The sequence below is a fragment of the Silurus meridionalis genome, chromosome 24 (assembly GCF_014805685.1).
Source record: "Silurus meridionalis isolate SWU-2019-XX chromosome 24, ASM1480568v1, whole genome shotgun sequence".
In the NCBI taxonomy this organism is placed as follows: Eukaryota; Metazoa; Chordata; class Actinopteri; order Siluriformes; family Siluridae; genus Silurus; species Silurus meridionalis.
In genome coordinates this window covers 19,519,628-19,538,721 of record NC_060907.1, presented here as the reverse complement: position 1 = coordinate 19,538,721, position 19,094 = coordinate 19,519,628, and the positions used below count along the sequence as shown (strand labels likewise).

Genomic DNA, 19,094 nt, shown 5'->3' with positions numbered 1-19,094 from the left:
GGGAACAGATTTTTGCATTTGCGCACAGTTCTTTGTTTATTCTGACCTTTCAGAGAAAATGGAAACCTAATGGGGACACGGTTAATTTGCATGACAGATAAACAAAGCATAATGTTTTAGCTGTAATTTTGTTCTTCTTTCAGTGTGCATTGGATTTTTTTTTTCATGTGCATGAATTGGCAGTGCTATATATTTAAAGGAAAGCAATACCTGCCCCATGCGACATTCAACTCATCAATGCCCGTGACTGGTTACTGGTTACCCAACCCACTCTAACATAGGATTTCAACACCACTTCCTGCTGGAGGCGTCAGGTTAAAGCACAGTGTGCTTTAATTGAATCTGAGCATGAAGAAAAGTTGAAGATCGAAATCACAGGTTGTGTTTTCCCCCCATGAGATGCGCCAATGGAGTTGGGATCACACTGCTGCTTTGAATCCACCATTTTTTAAGAGAGTCTGCAGTGTACTGGGGTTGGAGGAAGTTAGTAAGGGTTTGTAAAGCAACAAAAGTTTTTCCCCCTCAACAAACAACACTTTCATCTCCCCCGGAGCCATATCCAGCTGTGGAAAGTCAGGGTAATCAGTGGATTCCAGCTGGGTGTGATTGAACCACGCTCTGCCTCAGGTCCATATTCATTTATTAGAGGTTTGGTTGGCAGAGCTGTCCTTGGTGCTGAAGTCATGCTGTTTTGGGTGGCGTGACGCCCGACATCGCAATACAGCAGACATAAAGACAAGGAGGAGTTATTTTATGTTGAAACACACAACTTCTGACACTGTAGCAACTTTCAGCAACATCGAGTTCATTCGTAAACCTCCAGGCTTACGCCAGAGAGCACTTCATCAAATGTTTGAGTCACAGTCCCACAAGTCCCACAATAAGCATTGCACTTGAACAGGATTGGAGTCATCGCTCTGGCATATTGGATCTAACCTACTCTAACCCAATCATAAAAACACATGGATTTATCTCAGGCTCTCATGACGAGTCTGACAGGCTAAATTTGGCAAGGTCTTAAGGTCATGATCCTTTCCCAGGTGTCATGTTGAGTGCAATTTTTCTTTTCACTGTGTCAGTGGACAAGAGGTTGTGTTTGTCTTACTGAAAAGCAATAAAAGTAATAAAAATGGCTACTTAAGCCTCTATAGTCCTAGTCCCAAGGTCACCTCACTAACCAGAAACATCAATGCTGTTATTTATGCTTAACACAGATGTTGAATTCCTCTGCTGTCAATGTGAGAAAAATACCACAGACACAAGGATCTAATGTTCAATATCCCTGAGATTTTAAGATGTGCTATCTGGTTCACAGGTCTCTCCACAGCACAAGATATTGCCACTGTTAATAGCATTTTTCAGTGAAAAGTAAAGCGGGGCTGGATACACTTGCCCTTCGTTACCTTACTATTACCGCAGCTGAACCCTGCAGTTGAAATACTTTAGACTTACAACATCCTTGCAGCCAAAGTGGATTTTTTCCCCCCACAATGCGAATGGGTTTTCCGTGAAGTTTTGATTTTGAATTATTATAGCCTTTGTTTTCACTAGGCGAGGTGACATTTGGGGTTTATCACCACTTTCACCTAAATGAACTGAGAGCCTGTAAAATATCTGGCATTTATATGAATTTGCCAGGCAAGGAACATGACAAAGGAGCATCTGATTTTTAAATGCCATCAGCTTTCATTAAAAAAAAAAAAAGTAATCACAATTGAGTCCAGAAGTTTGCATAGACCTAGGCTAAAGTCTTTCAAACTCAACAAGTCCCTATAGTTCATATTTCTGGAATGTTTTAAGTAATGAAGTTTCGTATATTCAATTTTGAAATGATAGTTGAGACACAGATTGATCAAAAGTTTCTATACGCTTTATGAGGATTTGGCTGCGTGGTCTTGGTGTCGCTTTCCACAGGCTTCTTGCAATATTTCTGGAATCTTCCATATAATGTAAACATACTGAAAATTAACAACAAAGACCAAAAGGTGAGACTAAAAACAAATTCCAATTACTGGTGAATAAAAATCAGGTGCAAAAACAGACTGACTGTGGTTTCTGGAAAACCCCTAAACTGCCTTCTTTAATGCGCAGCTCCAGACCTGCAAAAGTCACTTTTTAATGGCCTTGGGTCTCGGGTTTTACTGGGCAGCACACGGAACAAAGTTTGAGGTAGATCTGACACTCTCTGTGAGACAAAAGGAAGGAAAGATGCTGTCTGTGGAAAGGGGTAGCACAGTGGTTAAGATGTTGGACTTCTGATCAGGAGGTAAATACCACTACCAATAAGCTGCCAATGCTGGGCCTTTGAGCAACACTTTTAACCCTCACTTGTTTAATTCTCATCTAAAGATCCAAGATGGCAGCACGGCAGTAGCCCTCAATGGCCACACTGGATACAAAATGGTGCTATTTTTATGTTCATTCCGTGCAACATGTGGACATCGGCGCAAACGGTGTGTACCATCGCCAGACACTCCACAAACTCAGAAACAACCCCAACAACATCCTTAATGATGATTGATGGGAGAAGCTTTGTGACCTTGACTTGCTTGGAGGAACAAGCCTTGGGTCTTCATTGTCAAAAGCAGTGCATGAGAAAGTAGAAGCGCAGGAAGAGTGCAGGTGTCTATTAGACATTTACAAGATTGTTGGGCTTAAAGCCCTTGCCTGGATCCATCCAGGCACCCTCTATGTTGCTGTCCTCCAGAGGGCAGGAAAGCAAAGCAATGTCCTCTATAGGGCACCAACAAAGTGAGTCAACATCTACAGTGTGAAGGGGAGCCTCTAACTAGGTCACCCCCTGCATCCAATTAGTGGGTTTCAAATTCTGTCTGTAAGAAGGTGGAAATCAGATACAAACTCAAGTTGAGTGCTGTAAATGTTGAGACAAGAGCAAATTCCTAGTGAACAAGAAAGCATGAAAACTAGTGCAGTGGTTTCTGGGAGACTTATTCTTTTAGTCATAATCTTAACACTTGCCAAAACTAAAGTGTGGGCTTGTAAAAAAACAAATAAAAATCTGTAAACATCTATTATGCAGACGTTTGCTAAGTATATTTCATCGTATCTTTGGCAAACACCGAGCCAATATACTTTGTGCAAACGTTATTGATGAAACAAGCTGAGAAAAAAATGAGAGACTAATGTGGAGGTCTAATGGCTTAAATTTATGGCTGATAAATAAAAAAGGCTTTGCATTCATCTAAAACTGGTATTTTTTTGTTCTTTCTTTTTTTTTATTTTGTCATCAATTGACCTTACATTAAAAGCATTTTGGCCAGGAATACCTAGAGAGAATAAAAAAATAACAGAGCCATTTACACTCATTGTAATCAGTCATGTTCTGAGCCACTGTGGCATTAAATCTTGTCCGCTGGCATTTAGGGCCCCCTGAGAGTGGGGCTATTAGGACACCAAACAGTAAGCTGATAAATGAGCCGAGAGTGTTGACAGCCAATGCTTTCCCAGGATGGATATGGCATGAGCCCATACTCGCTTGATGCCTGAATAGACCAAAAATGCAAATTGAAGGTCTGTGAAATGCCTCACTGAATTCTAAAGGTAAAAATTGAATGTTGTTTAGCAGTTGAATCGATTCACGCTCCACTGATTTTTGCTTCTGTTAGAACACTGGTGCAGAAAACTGGGCTCCACAGCCTATTTGTTTAAAACTCTCAATTGCTGATAAAGTGACCTTGCAGTTAATGACAAAAATTTGCCTAAATTGCCAAAACTTCTAAAACTCACATTAATCAAACTCCAAAACTAGCATTCAAAATCGCACATTTAAAAATTAGCATGGAAAAAATCCGCATTCCAAAACTATGCATTCAAAAACTCACATTCGAAGATTAACACGCAAAACAAAAATGTCAAAACTAGTATGGAAAAACTTATATAAAATATCATTCACATTCCAACATTTAAAGTTTGCCCCTTGTACCTTAGGAGAGGTTTTTTTACCACCTGAATACCCTCTTGTGTATGTACACATGGCATGCCATGCACTTAAACTGACAAGTGAACATTTTGTCCTCAAAGTTGAGGTGTTAGAAGCAGGAAAAATGGGCAAATGTAAGGATTTGAGCAAGTTTGTCAAATTGTGATGTTTGAAACAAAGCATCTTCAAAACTGCAGCTCTTGTGTGGTGGCCCTGGTGGTCAGTATCTATCAAAAATGGTCCAAATTGGGAACACTGGTCAGCCAGATACCACACCCATTTTATGTACCTGTGATGCACAGGTAGTTTGCAACAATGTCATGTGAGGTCTATCATGGTAGGACTGGGTTTCTAGCCCACTTCCAGGTCAATGCGTGGGCAACATGGCACCTAGAAAACATAAGGTTGTTAGAAAAGCGGATGGAGCAGATGGTTATGTCCAGATGGAGAGAAGAAAGTGTGTGATAAGCGTAAGATGTTACATAGTTTAATTATCAAGGTAATACAGGGATGCGTTCATGCTGTAAAGTAATATGGCCACATGTGTTCCTTTAGTCCTGTAGAAAAAGGAGTAAAGGACTTCCATATGCTGCATTCAGGTTGCCAGGTTTTGCTCTGGTTTGGTGGAATTTTATATATTGCCTTGACAAATTAGCAATAAAGATTAAGCTTGGCCACAGCAGAATTCCTACTTCCTAAATGTATTTTGCATGCTCAATATATATAACCCCCCCCCAAAAAAAACGCTTAACTAATGCAGTTCCATCCTAAGATTACGATGCACTTTGTATCTACAGTAGGTTTTCCATATATTTACCCCTGTTTGCCTGTGATTCGCAGTGTGTGAGGGCACCGATAACAAGCTCAGCACCCTGTCAGATCTCGAGCAGCACTACCAAACTCTGCGCAAGTCCTATGAGAACTGTGAGGTGGTGATGGGAAACCTGGAGATCACCAGCATCGAGCAGAACCGCAACCTGGACTTTCTCAAGGTGAGTCGTTTAAAAAAATTCAAGAAAGCTGATACGGTCAACTGCATCTAAACAACTCTTTTAGGCCACTCGGTTGGGAACCCCCGGAGGAAAGTGCTATGAAGCAATGTGGAGCGTGCAAGGCAAAATAAACTGATAACCTCAAACCACATGCACAAAGCTCTCTGCTTCCTCACAAGACAGATGACTGACAGGCGTCTGGCTTCAAAAAAAGAGAGATATAGCGCGAGTGCTTATCACAGGGGAGCACAAACCTGAAACAGCGGAAAGATAGAGCATGAGCTCAAACCTCCTTTCTTTTATCTTTATTTCTCAAGCCTCTGACAACTCGACACTCTCAAGATAAAGTTGTCTATATAGGGAGGTTGTAACACAGTGGTTAAGGCATTGGACTTTGTATCACAAGGACATAAGTTTCAAGCTTTAGCACCAACCAACCAAATGACTGGGGACTTGAGCAAAGCCCTGAACCACAACCTGTTTGTTTATAAAAAAGAGAAGTAAGTTGCTCTCTGCCAAATGCTGCAAACGTATATTTTGGGAATAAAACCCAGGTTACACGATGGTAAGAAAAAGTAATCAAAGTCATTTTTCTACTGTTTCTTCTTACTGTTCTTCATTTGCGTCTTCTATTGGGTAGGTTGTCGGTGGCAACCCATAGAACTGTCTTGTACACTAAGATCCTGTAGGTTCTAGGGGTAAAACAACTCACACAATTCACGGTTCGGTACCTCAGTTTTTAGGTCACGGTCTGGTTCAATTTCACAGGAGGCAGCAGTGAGTTCATGCATGCATGTTTCCGGTACTGAGTGGTTAGCAACAACCAACAAGTAGAGACCAGCCAAACTTGCGATCCGCAACTCAGATTTAAACGATGTTCCACAAATAAAATAGATTTCATTTACGATCACGTGCATTGTACCAAAAGCAGTGAATGGTATATTCACAACGAATGTGTACCATTACATTCATAGTAGGTACAGTAAGTAAAATAGTGCTGTACAGTAATACATCGGTCTCATCTGTAATTAGTTTTTCGAACTCATAATGAGTGCCGAACAAGTAGGTAGTCGCATTTTTAACCACTTTAGGAACCACTATTTAGGTTTAAAATGCACAAATATCACAAAAGACAATGCTACGCCACTGTTTGCAAGCTAACCTAAGATGCTTAACGCATTTGTTTTACTGCGAGACCGAAGCGCTCATGAGTTTCAACGAAGTCGGTGTCGAGTTTTCGAGCGTGCAATGGCTGCCGAAACAATTTTCATTCATAATAACGTGACGAGTACAGAATTTGAGTTTCGCAGCCGAGGAGTACAGAGGTATTACTGTGCGAATTGGATCATACATTTTTTCATCGAGGGTTGAAAATTTAAAAGCCTAGAATTCCTCAATTCCCAGAAATGACTTCTGCCTAATGATATAATTATCAGGTTTTTCATTTTCCCTTCTACAAATTTTGTCCAACCACCACTCGACTTTGGCATGCAAACCCTCCGCAATGAGACCGACTTCTAATGACACCTTAATGACATCTTCAGGGTTATAACTAATGGCTATTCAGCAAGTTTTGCCGTAATCAGCCCTCATTGTGTGGAAACGAGGGAGTTGTTTTTGACCTTGATTCCCTTTGCTTCTTTCCGATGTTAACTTCGTGTGAGGTTTTTTTTTTGTGCTGCAGTGCCATTTGGTTTATGTGAATGTGGGCAGCTAATGAATTTATTACAAGCTCTTCAGGCAACAAATGTCAAGTCTACAGTGTGCCCCGGTGTTGGTTGATTGTTTGATTGGTTGACAATTTGTTTTCTATATCAGCAGCTTGGATAATTGTGTGATTTGTATTTATGTGCTTAGAGAATAGTCTATTGACCCTATTATTTCCAGACATTATATAGAAAACTTCAGACGTATGTCGTTATCAGTTACGTACTATTTGCTAGGTGTTGTTTTCTTGATGCGACATGAAAGTGTATGCGAGAGCTTGGAATGCTCACTGTGTCTCACTGTGAGCCAGATGATGTAAGAATAGGGATTTCAGATCCATTAATTTTAGGCTTTTTATATCAAATGGGTGTCACCTAGGCTGAGATTAATCACCCCCCCACCCACATCCAATTGCGTTAGAATAATACAATTTGAACAGTTCGTCCTTCAGCCCCAATGCAGAATAGGTTTCAAGTCTGACATTAACAATACAGACGCTTTCACCGGCTGGAGTTTTATTGCATTAGTTCCTCCCACCTTTGTGTTTGCAACCTGCGATATTCTCTCGCAGGAACACTAATATCTAAGGTGTTAGAGCATAATGTTTAAGGATCGTCTAAGGACCAGGATAATCGATTTTTGTTTTTAATACACATTTCACCAAAATGCACAAAAATTGCTTTCAGTTATGAATTTTGCATGAGATCAGGCCGATCCGTGCTCAGTCTATGAAGATGTATTATTTGTTTTTTTAAGCCTTGCAGACTGTAAACGGGAAGATGGTCTAGCACCGAAATTTCTAATACTGCACTTAAATTATGAAATATATGATGCAAATTTTTCTCTCTTAACCAAGCTCTTATAGAAGTAATAATCGCAGGTTTGGAGAGACTTTATGTGTCCATGCCAATGAATAACTCACTGTGACATCATAAGGAAAGAGACTTGGGTGAACCCGTCCTCTTTAGGGTGTGATGAATGGACGTTCAAATCGATCTTGCGATTAGCACAGGATAGACTTCAGGAGTGGAAGAATTACATAATGACATGATTTATTTAATCTACTTTTTCATTTAAATTAATTATTTTTTGATGTAGTCGATCCGCGAGGTGACCGGTTACGTCCTGGTGGCTCTGAACCGGTTTGAATATCTGCCTTTGGAGAACCTGCGCATCATCCGCGGTGCCAAACTGTACGAAGACCGTTACGCCCTCGCCATCTTCCTCAACTACAGGAGAGATGAACTCTTCGGCCTCCGCCAACTCGGACTCAACAACCTCACCGGTACTCTTTTACTTCTCTCTTTCTCCGTGGAGGCTTCTTTGACTTAATAACTTTATTATTAACAGATTTTTTATATCTACAGCAATAATAACACCTTTTTGAAGTGCTAATCACTTGCTTGATCCCCTTTTTTGGCATAATCTCTTATGAATTCAATCATTTTGCTACTCTTAGGTTTGCAGGCAACCACAACATCTCTTTCCAAACACGGTTCCTCAACTTCCTCTTTGAATCCAGACACAATCAGACCGCATATAAAAAGTTGAGCATTTAACATATAAATTCTTGGACTGCTTGGTCTTATAAACACTAGAAAGGAAAATCCTGGAGTGTTTATTCAGTTTTCATTGTGAAGAACCCGGTAGAGATGCTGCGGTTCACGCGGCCATTTGTTTTATTGTTAAAATACTAATATGTACCAGCCTTCCTCAATCCTGCTTTAAAACTAGCCAGTGATGCTAGCATGGGAACAATAAAATAAATATTAATGTTTGAAACTAATTAAAAAAAAAATGATGCTAATATTTTTGTCTTTTGTGACAACAAATCAGTAATAAAAGATTTCATTGACGCACATTAAAACAAATGGACCCAAACGTGATCTGAATTACAGCCAAGATTGCAAAAAAATAAAAAAGGTTGCGGGTTAAAAAAATTGCTTCTCCATATATTTTTGGAAATTTTTTAATCAATCTCACTAGCTATCAAGGTCACCAGTAAAAAATATCAAATTTGTTTAAAATAAACTCCTTATATGCCTCCACTATTTACCGAAAAGCACACACACACACACACACACACACACACACACATTCTGTATGAGAGCTGGGACCCGAAACGGTTATGCAAATGAGGTTGTGGAAGCGAAGTTGCCTCTTTTAAACCCGTGTGCAGGCCTCCAGTTCATTCACGACTCAATGAATTCCCCAAGATCGTGAAATATATATTACACATGGGTCCAGGTGGCATCAACACCCCCATCTGTATTCAGTTCACTTCCTTGCCTGCTGCTTACTGCAGTGGATTCCGGGGAAGGCTTTGGGTCTGGAGGGACATTTTAGTTTCACTTGGTAGGAGGAGTAAGTAGAAGAATAGTTTATTTAATTGAAAAAAAGGTTGAGGTTTTGCTTAAAAACCTCGCAATTACAAAATAAAAATCAAAGGCGTTTTGGCATAAAAACCTGGATCCAATATACACTTCACTCTCCACTTATCCCACAATCCTTAATGCTCTGGGCCGGATGCAAAGCTGCTGCTATCCAACTGTATGTTCTGATCAAACATGCTGGGAAAAAGGGTCATCCATCCATCCATCCATCCATCCATCCATCCATCCATCCATCCATCGACTTGGGAACCAAAGTACAAAGACAAATATCATTCAATACATTTCGCATGATAAATGAATCAATGTACTTTGAACTCACAATATAATTTTTCTTTTTTTTTCCAACAAAATGTTCAACAACAAATCTGATGTCAAATGGACATAAAAAAAAATTGACATATCAAATAAAAATGGTTCTTGGCCAGTTTTTGTTGTTTAAAAACCAGAGAAATGAGTAGCAAATGAAATCCACCCCACTTTCCCTCTGTTTTAGTTTGAGTCTGAGGATGAAAACTATTCCAGTGAAACTGGTTGAAATTGATGGAAATCAGACAACCACCATCATTCATTCGATCCTTCATTGAATTCATTCATCGATTCGTCAATTCTGAGGCTGCCTTTGCTGAAAACCCAATGATGCGCATTGCATTGTATGAAATGTATGTACTTATTATACGTCCTTGTTTGCTATTTCGCTCACGTCTTGCCTCGTAGCAGCACACTTTAGTATGCTATTAGTATGCCATGTGTTATGTATTAGTATATACATAACACACAGAGCCGCTTCAAGAATATGAAATAATGAGGTGAGGACAATAAGGTTATCTAATTATTGTGCTTATGTCCTTGGATTTAGTTGAATATATAATAAAAATCTAATGGAAGGGTGAAATTATCTTTGGATAAAAACTAATGCTTGCTCTTCACTCAACGTATGTATAATTGTGATTTGGTATCATTTGGTACATTTGTGCTATTAAAAGAATTCAACACAACTATAAGAAGTCTGGAATTTTTTGTTTTGTTTCTTTGGATTGAATTTTAACTGTTAAGATGTTGAGGGAGTTTTTTTTGTTTTTTTCCAGCACTCTGGAAACTGGTGATGCAACGCCTACGCAATAACCGAGCGAACATTTTTTCACCTCATTCGAACCATTTTATTGCGAAGTGACATTTATGCTCCTGGATCGAGGCAGGAGGGGAAAAAAAGGACAAAATAAAGAACTCAACAATTCAGGATGAAATTATTTGAGTGGAAATGATTAAAAATGAACCAAAAAAATGAAAAAAACACTTTAACTTACGTTTAGGGATTTTGGGGTTCATCCAGGGTTGTGTTTGTTGCCCACGCTCTTGCCAATTGAACTTCATCAGGTGCAGGCCAGCGAATCTAATAATCCACCGGTTTAGCAGTAATCATTTACTGTTAAACTCCTGCTTTCATTTCTCATTCGTTGAAGTAAAAAATAAATAAAAATCAGGAGATTGTCTGTATGTTTGTTTCGGGATAAGTACTTCAAATCCATTTCCTCTCAACGATCAGATGTTAATGGAGCCAATGAGGGGGGAAAAAGGAAACGAACGCAGCATGGTTCAATATAAAATATTTTTAGACTCTAATGACACAGCTCTAATTTGTGGGAAGATCGAGAGGAAAGAAACTTAGATGTACAAAAAACTGAAGTGGAAACGATACCAAGCTCAACATGTGCGCCATGAGGTTTATACCAGTATTTGTATGGCAAGTAATAGTGTACTTAGTGTAGACTTTTTTTCCATTAGTATATTCTGTATATATACATCTTTTATTTAAAGCTTGAGATGTGGAGTATATTGGAATTGAATAGTTGACTCTTGTAAACATTTAAAGGACAACACATTAGTCTATAGCACTGGTGTTAGGTCTCTGAACAGTGATTCCTTAATAAATCAATACTTCAAATCAGGGTTTCGGCAAACACCAGGCCATGGACCGGTCCTGTGGAAAATCTGGTAGTAAATTTGGATTATATTTGTAGTCTGCAGGAAGTTTTAATTTAAAGACAAAAAGTGCTAATTCCGAAAGTCCCCACTTTTTTATTTAATGTTGAAATTGCAGTGTCTTTAGATTTCATACCCAAGTCTACAGACCCCTTTGCAACAACATTTGAAAAGTGAGCTCCGGTGCTCCAGAGTTCTCTTGATCGTTTCTGAGATGTTTTTACACCTCGACTGGATTCTACCTGTGGAAAATTGGACATGATACGGAAAAGCTTCACACTGTTCTATAGAGAGCCTCCATGCAAATCGGAGCAAAAACCAAGCCATGAGGTCAAAGATACAAAATTGCTGCAATGCAGAGACCTGGGGAAGGCAACAACAACAACAAGAAGATTCCCAAGAGCACAAAGCCCTCCATAATTCTCAATTGGAAGTGTGGCCCAATTATATAATTTATCAACATATTGTCAAATGAATATTTAAATCTTTTATTATGTAGAAGCGTCCCCATACGTTCTGTAATAACATCCATTTTTTTTTTCGCGAATGTGTTTTTTAGGTCAAAAATCAATGATTAAATGTATTTATGCTCATACTTTTGACAGTCTCTCCTGCTTTACCTCCAAACCAGGTTGATGAATGGACAAAAACATGAGCGAGTCTGATTAGCCCCAGAGCAGCGTGTCCGTGCGGGTCAGAATCTCATACATATAAATCATATTAAACCCATTCCGCTTTCACACAACCTTTTTTCCTTCACCCTATTGCTACTTTAATAGACGTGGCAAACAAACAGGAACATCTGAGACCCGGGAGATCACAGCTTCACGCAGCACAAATGGAAAGTACGTGTTTAAAAAGGGCCACCGTGACCGAACGAGTGAATGAAGGCTGCATCGCAAATCCGGTGGCGTAGCGTCCTTCCATCCTGACTTCCTTTCATCCATGCATCGCCAATCTACACATGAAAGCGTAGCTTTAAACGCCTCTGGTTCTCCTGAATTTTTTTTTCTTTTGTTGTTGTTTATCGAATCGTCTTTGGAAACGCCAAATTCAAAAAGATGTCGGACCTACCGGAAGAGATTTCAGAAGATATTTCTCAGTTGTATTGTACGCATGACAAAAGTGATGGGAAACCTACTGCGACTTCTTCATCCATATGTGGTTCTTCCCCCCAAACCTCAAAAGTTGAAGGCACACAATAGTATAGGATGTCTTGATATGCGCTAGCATGGATGTTTTTCCTTCACTTCACCGAACTGACCTCCACCTGTTCCAGCATGACAATACCACTGTGCACAAAGCCAGCTACATGAAGCTATGCTGTACATTGGTTGAAAGTGTGTGGAAGATCTCCTGCTCTAGACTCTTTGGGATGATTGTAAACTCTGACTGCAATCACCTCACCTACATCAGTGCCTGACTTTATTAACACCTATGTGTCTAAATGGGCACAAATCTCCCCATCAGCTAGTGGAACATTTTCCCAGTGGACTGGAGGTTCTTATAAAAGCAAACAGGGACTAATGGACTGTTTAAACAGCACACACCAATCTTATACTTAGGGGTCCACAAACCTTTATAGTGTTTGTAAACATCAGGGAAAACACTTAACAACTGGTTACAGGATTTACATATAGTATTTATCATATTGTAGCACCAATGTAAAACAGCCAATCAGATCTGAGTTTAGATTCGGAGACGATATTTCAGGTTACCATCAGTCCAGTTGCGCTCGTCCACTGCTCAAGATTCGTGCAATCAGAAGGAATAGTTGAGAAAAGGAGCAGTTGCTGAGTTTTTTTGCCTGGCAAACAGATTTTTCCTCATGCACAGTGTAAATTCTTCCGTTTGGCACACTTGTCCATGCTCCTGCAGATCTACTGTCATTTCCCGCCCCTGAGCATTCAATGCTGGTTTCTGAGAACAAAATGGCTTGAACACAATGTATAAAAACCCCCAAATAAATGTCAATGCCTTAATTAAGTATAAATATAAACATTCCACGGCACGATATGAAGTCTCGCCGCATAAATGCGATTTTGTATATACTCTTGTATATTTTCTTAAATCGCCTCAATGAACTGGTTTTAAATGACTCTACGTTTGTTCCACGATATTGGAAAGCAGTCTATTGAATAACCATTCATTCGAGGCTGTTGCTCTCCCTCATGTTGACTTGGCACTCACAACCTGAAATATGGAAAGAAACACTTTTGGAAAGGTTTTTATGCCAAGCTCCTGTGCATACATGCAGGTGGGCAGAGTCTTTCAGCAAATTCGAAACAGGTTCCAGTGTGCCCTGCCAGGTAGTTTACATTATTGATCGATGCCTTTTTTGGATGCTAGAAAAGAAAAAAAAAGAACCAAAGAAGTATCCTTACATCCTGCCCGTAGGGAATGACTCCAAATTGTGGAGACAAATTGTTTTGGAGATGTTTTGTGCCAAGCAGGTTATAATATACTTCCGAAAGGCTGAATCTTTTATGAAGGCCCTCTTTTCATATTCAAAGCAGGCACCAGATTGCCGTGCCAGGGCGCTCGAGACGGTGTGTCTGTTTTGCAGTCTGCAGCTATTCTGTAACCTGGACGCTTTATGAAAAGGTTTCAAGAGGCTCCAAATGTAATACTTAAATGTGAGCCGTCCTGCGTGGAATTTAAACGTTCGGTCTTTCCGTCTCACAGAATACAGCTGGCTGTTCTTGGAGTACGCTTCAGTCGAATGCAAAGTGCAATAAATAAGTGTTCGGCTGTCAGGGATTACCCACTGAACAGAATTCAGAACCATAGTGTTGGGAAATTCTGCTGAATTCGTTCACATGAAATGGGAGCATGATGAATAGAACCCAAAAAAGTCGTATTCTGAGGTCATGTAAGGTTCCTGTTTGAACGTCTCAGCTTTTGTTTTGACCAAAATGCTCGAACAAAGCAGCACCAACGAAAGATCAACGCCGTTCGTTTCATTCATCTTTTTATTCTGGCATATTTTTTCCAAACTCGTTACGATACAGAAAGATTCGAGACAGCTGAAATGAAAACAGAGGTCTAAAACATGATTACAGAAAAGTGTCTACTCCACACACTCGGCGGTTACGTTCGCTCGTTCATTCATCGGTCTCAACATTCGCATCTGCTTCTTCGAGGATTGTACTGAAGTAGACCTCAGGGTTTCTCTTAGGGCTGTGCTAAAGTAGTGCACAGAGGTCTGCATGTAACCAGATTCTAAATACCCTGAACTTTCCCCAGGTAAAGTTGTAGCAGGTGTTATTTTTGGACTCGAATGAATGAACCAATCAGTGTAGAGCTCCTTAGAAGAGAACGTTTGAGGCGTTAACTTGAATACAAAGGATTTAATTTGTACTACAAACAGTAAATAAAAAACTGCCTCCAAAATAGACTACTTCCAGGAGCTGTTTATTCAAATCTCGCTAGCAAATGCCAATAAAGCAATGTTAAGCTCCACTCCTATTATGTTTGTTTTTTGAAAAAACTTATATTCAATAATTTTAGCACAATTGTAGCTCCCGTTCACAATGCATTTGATTCACACTTTCGTAGAGGTGAACATTGGTTTGATAATTGAAGTAGCTAGAAGGGGTCATGCTAGCTCATTAGATAAGACATTAGACTTTGAATTAAAATGTCCTGCCATGCTGCCCTGCTTGGGCCCTTGAGCAAGGCCCTTGACCCTTATCCGCCCAGTTGTATAAATAAGATAGTTGTAAATCGCTCCGGAAGCGGTAGCTACATGTAGCTTGGTCTGTAGATTAAAAGACATTTTGTCTTCTCCATCAGAGATCCTGAACGGCGGGTTGTACATAGATCAGAACAAGTTCCTGTGCCACGTGGACACCATCCACTGGCGGGACATCATGAAGAAAACTCGAGGCGAACTGCTGGTGGTGCCGTCGAACAACAGCAACTACTCGTGTGAGTCAGTCCTTAACATTTCTAGCTAGAACCCCTTTGCATTTATATTATTGATGCATGAGCCGAACAACAACAGATGTAATCATGGTACGATGAATATCTCCACGTAGACGGATCAGAAAAAGGATGTGGAATCGTTAGATTTGTTTCTGACTGGGAAAATCTTCCAAGTGAGCCGTAAAACAGTGCCCTGTTCACTTTAAACATGCTGGTAAAGAGAAGACTGGATAAAAGGAGTTTCCCTATTCACCTAGTCCCATTTGTTTTTCTTCCACAGGCAGACGATGCCACCGATCATGTAATGGACGCTGTTGGGGACACCAAGAGAATCAGTGCCAAATCTGTGAGTGATCACGGTGTTTTCAAAGCCAGTGTGTATTAGACATAACACACCATCACGCAGTCGATACCAGACTAAATAAACATCCTTAAAACTGCATTTGTTGCGTCTTCACTTGGTATATGTTGATATGTTGCTAATGGATATAACGGTAACAGAAGGAATCCTGGTGTAAGTTGGATGTTTTGTGTGTGTGTCAGTAACAAAGACGGTGTGCGCTGATCAGTGTGACAGTCGCTGTTTCAGTCCATTCGTCAGCGGCTGCTGTCACCGCGAGTGTGCCGGAGGCTGTTCGGGACCCAAACACACCGACTGCTTCGTACGTCCTCTTTCTTTTCTATGGAATGATATAATATTCTGTTGTTCCATAACGTGTCTATAGTATTACGTTTTTTTTACAGCCTGGCGTAGTAGTACAGTACAGACTTATTCAGGCATTATTTATCCGAATGCGATCGGTTTATTACACGGTATTACACAATCGAGCGTTTCAAACGGCTCGGCTTTCATCTCCTGAAAGTAATGGCACCCCTGCGATAATGGCGTTGTTGTTTTATAGCTTTATGAGTTTCAATTACCTCAGGTTATTGCTGCGCACACCCAGGGATTATATACATGCCTAGATTTTAATTAGAACAGCATTTCACTTTCGGATCAATTGTTCATTATGTTTTTTTTTGTGCAAAAATGGTCTTAAGTTAATAAAACGAATCCTAATTGAATGCCAGACGAATGATTTATGACCAAAAGTGAACCCCGCGTGATTCATTCGCCCAAATCCCCAGTGACCTTTGCCCTTTTTGTGTGTGTTTGACGCAGGCTTGCAGAAACTTCAATGACAGCGGCGCTTGTGTGTCTCTGTGCCCTCAACCGGTTATGTACAACCCCGCAACCCTCCAGCTGGAACCCAATCCCAATGTCAGATACACGTACGGAGCGTTTTGCGTCCAAAAATGTCCACGTGAGTACGGCGGGGAAGAATAAAAACGCGAAAAAGATCCAACGGTATACGTTTGGTTCGGATGTTCTTGCGCGAGTGTGTGTCTCAAAAAATACAAATCAAATAGAGTAAAAAGCTGCTCTATGGTTTCCTCCAGACAACTTTGTGGTGGATCATGGCTCCTGCGTTCGAGCCTGCCCGAGTAACAAGATGGAGGTGGAGAAGAACCACGTCAGGATGTGCGTCCCTTGTACTGACATCTGTCCTAAAGGTGAACATCTAAAAGCTATAATAAATAAATAAATAATCAAGGCTTGGCTAATTAGCAAAGCTCTACAACTAGTGTTAATTTGTGCACACACAAATACACTATTTGGGTTATACTGTGCCTCGAATTTGAAAGTCCTGTAATAAGCTCCACTCTTCAGGGAAGATGTTCCACTAGATTTTGTGGAGATTCATTTTATCCACAAGGGGGTTAGTAAAGCCAGGTACTATTGTAGGTGATGTACGGAGGCCTGGGGTGCTGTCAGATAGGGGAAAAATCATTCCAAAGGTGTTCAGTAGGGTTGAGGTCAGAGCTCCAACCCATGTAAAGCATATATTCATGGGGCTGATTTTGTGTAACGAAGCATCGTGATGCTCTGACATGTTTGGGTCTGGAGATTCAAGCGAAGGAATACCGAATGCACCCTTCAACATCCTTTATAATTGTATGCCTCCAAATTTGTGGAACAGCTTAAGCAAGAACCACATATGAGACAATCTTAAACTGAGGGGGAAAGTTATTTAAATGTAGTTTAAATCCATACACTGGGTCTATGTAATTGTAATATATTATGACCAATTGGGACTTTTTGAAAACGGTTGTCACAGCAGGTGAGTGGAGATGACTGCACATGCTCAGAGTCATTTCATTTCGTATTTAAACACAAATCTAAAAACGGTAGTTGGTCATCCAGAGACAAGCAAATTCCATGCAAACCATATCACCAGTGAATCCAAAACCCAAGCAAACAATAATGAAAGGTTTGGTCAATCAGTTGTAGGCACTCAAATGCTCTTAAATAGTGTGTGTTGTGTGATTGTTCTCAGGTGTGTGTGATTAGTAAACAGGTGACTGCGAAAGTGACAATGTTGGAAAGTGTCGTCTTCGGCAGCCATGTTTTTTGGTTCTCCAAGTTCTCCAAGGGTGTTCAAAATACCAGACAGCATCCTGTTCTCTTCAATCCGGCTTTCTTCTTTTTTAGATCAAAATTATAAATTAGAGTGTCGCACTTCATTCTTTTTACCACAAAACCAAATCAGTTATGAATATTAAACTAGCAATGCTTATAGTTGTTTATATAATATCGTCAAGTCATTAGCTGCGTTTAAGTGTTTGTTGGTGTGTGTTGGTATTTGAGTGTGTGATGGAATAGGGACTGGTGCTTTGCACGCGGCGCAGACGGTCGACTCGAGCAACATCGACAAGTTCATCAACTGCACCAAAATCAACGGCAACCTCATTTTCCTCGTCACCGGAATCAAAGGGTGAGAACTCTCTCTCTCTCTCTCTCTCTTCCTTTCTCTTTCTTTCTCACTGCCTCTTCTTCCTTCTCTCCTTCGCCCTTGCTTTGCAGCTTACAAGCCTGGAAATACAATTTTTTTTGGTAACCTAATCCATCTCCGAACTTGATTTCCCAGGAGTGGGCTCGATTTTCCGCAACAGAGTTTCAATTTTACTTGAACTTTAGGGCTTTGCTGCACATATGCTAAATTTTTTTTTTCCTCCAGAACCTGGAGTCTAGTCACCTGTATGAGGTTTTTTTTTTATATGGCAGTTTTATTATTTTTTTACATGCCATCAATCAGCTAGATCGTCAGTACTCAAGCTGACGTGTCGCTCTGAAAAGACATTAGTCCATCTTTCTCTCCATGAGATTTTTATTAGCCCCCTTAAATGGCTCATGAGCTCACTGATGCTTCTCTTCACTCTCTATCAGAGACATGTACCACGGTATCAGAGCTTTGGACCCTGAGAGACTCAGTGTGTTCCTCACAGTAAAAGAGATCACAGGTAAGGAGCAGCTTTTGGAGTGAAATAAATACAATACAATACAATACAATACAATACAACAGAGGGGAAATGAATAAACTCATGGGAGCAGAAAAAAAAGAGCATATATATAAAAAAAAAAGTAAATAAATATATATAAATACGGAAAATCTGATGTCTTCGTATTACAGGTTACATTTACGGCGCTTAGCAGACGCCGTTATCAAAAGGGACGTACAAAAAATGCTTAGAAGTCTTCATTAATGAATACTACAATAGGTTGCAAACATACAATACCATCAGCATGAACTCTATTGGGAGGAATTATAGCACTAGTAAAGTGTTTCAGGAAGAAGAAGCTCTTTATCTGTCGTTTGAAGATAGACAGTGGCTGATCAGCCATCTAGGGAAGTTCATTCCTTCACCTCAGTGCCAGAACAGATAAAAGTCTTGATGTACGCCCTGTGTACCCTGAGAGATGGTTGGACCAGTTGAGCGGTGCCAGAACATCTGAGGCAGGGTGATGCAGTGCACAGAGAAATAAGAGCTTTGAAATAAGAGGGTATTGGTCCATTTTTGGATTTGTAGCCAAGCATCAGTGTTTTGAATCTGCAGCTAACGGAAGCAGGTGGAGCGAGAGCAGCAGTGGGGTGGTGTGGAAGGACAGGTAGGCAGGTTAAACGCAAGTGATGCAGCTGTGTTTCAAAACATTTGTGATGGACAAATCGAGTTCAGAGGTGGGCCTGCCTGCAGAGAGATGCAATCATCCAGTGCCTGAACAAGCACCTGAGACGCCCGTGTGGATATTAATGGTCGAATTCTTCTGATGTTGTA

The 19,094-nt window shown here is 40.3% G+C and overlaps 2 protein-coding genes across 2 annotated transcripts in view; both read left to right on the top strand.

Moving 5' to 3' along the window:
• LOC124378518 (C-type mannose receptor 2-like) overlaps nt 1–19,094 on the top strand; it is a 95,569-nt gene that overhangs the window by 40,023 nt on the left and 36,452 nt on the right. The gene's annotated exons all lie outside the window — the stretch shown is intronic.
• The window catches only part of LOC124378517 (receptor tyrosine-protein kinase erbB-4-like), a 44,361-nt gene that overhangs the window by 12,928 nt on the left and 12,339 nt on the right, over nt 1–19,094 (top strand). The window contains exons 2-10 of the mRNA XM_046838218.1: nt 4,781–4,932; nt 7,738–7,924; nt 14,808–14,942; nt 15,220–15,285; nt 15,483–15,601; nt 16,102–16,243; nt 16,380–16,493; nt 17,629–17,755; nt 18,208–18,281. Coding sequence (XP_046694174.1) covers nt 4,781–4,932; nt 7,738–7,924; nt 14,808–14,942; nt 15,220–15,285; nt 15,483–15,601; nt 16,102–16,243; nt 16,380–16,493; nt 17,629–17,755; nt 18,208–18,281 — 1,116 coding nt within the window. The remainder of the gene's footprint in view (nt 1–4,780; nt 4,933–7,737; nt 7,925–14,807; nt 14,943–15,219; nt 15,286–15,482; nt 15,602–16,101; nt 16,244–16,379; nt 16,494–17,628; nt 17,756–18,207; nt 18,282–19,094) is intronic.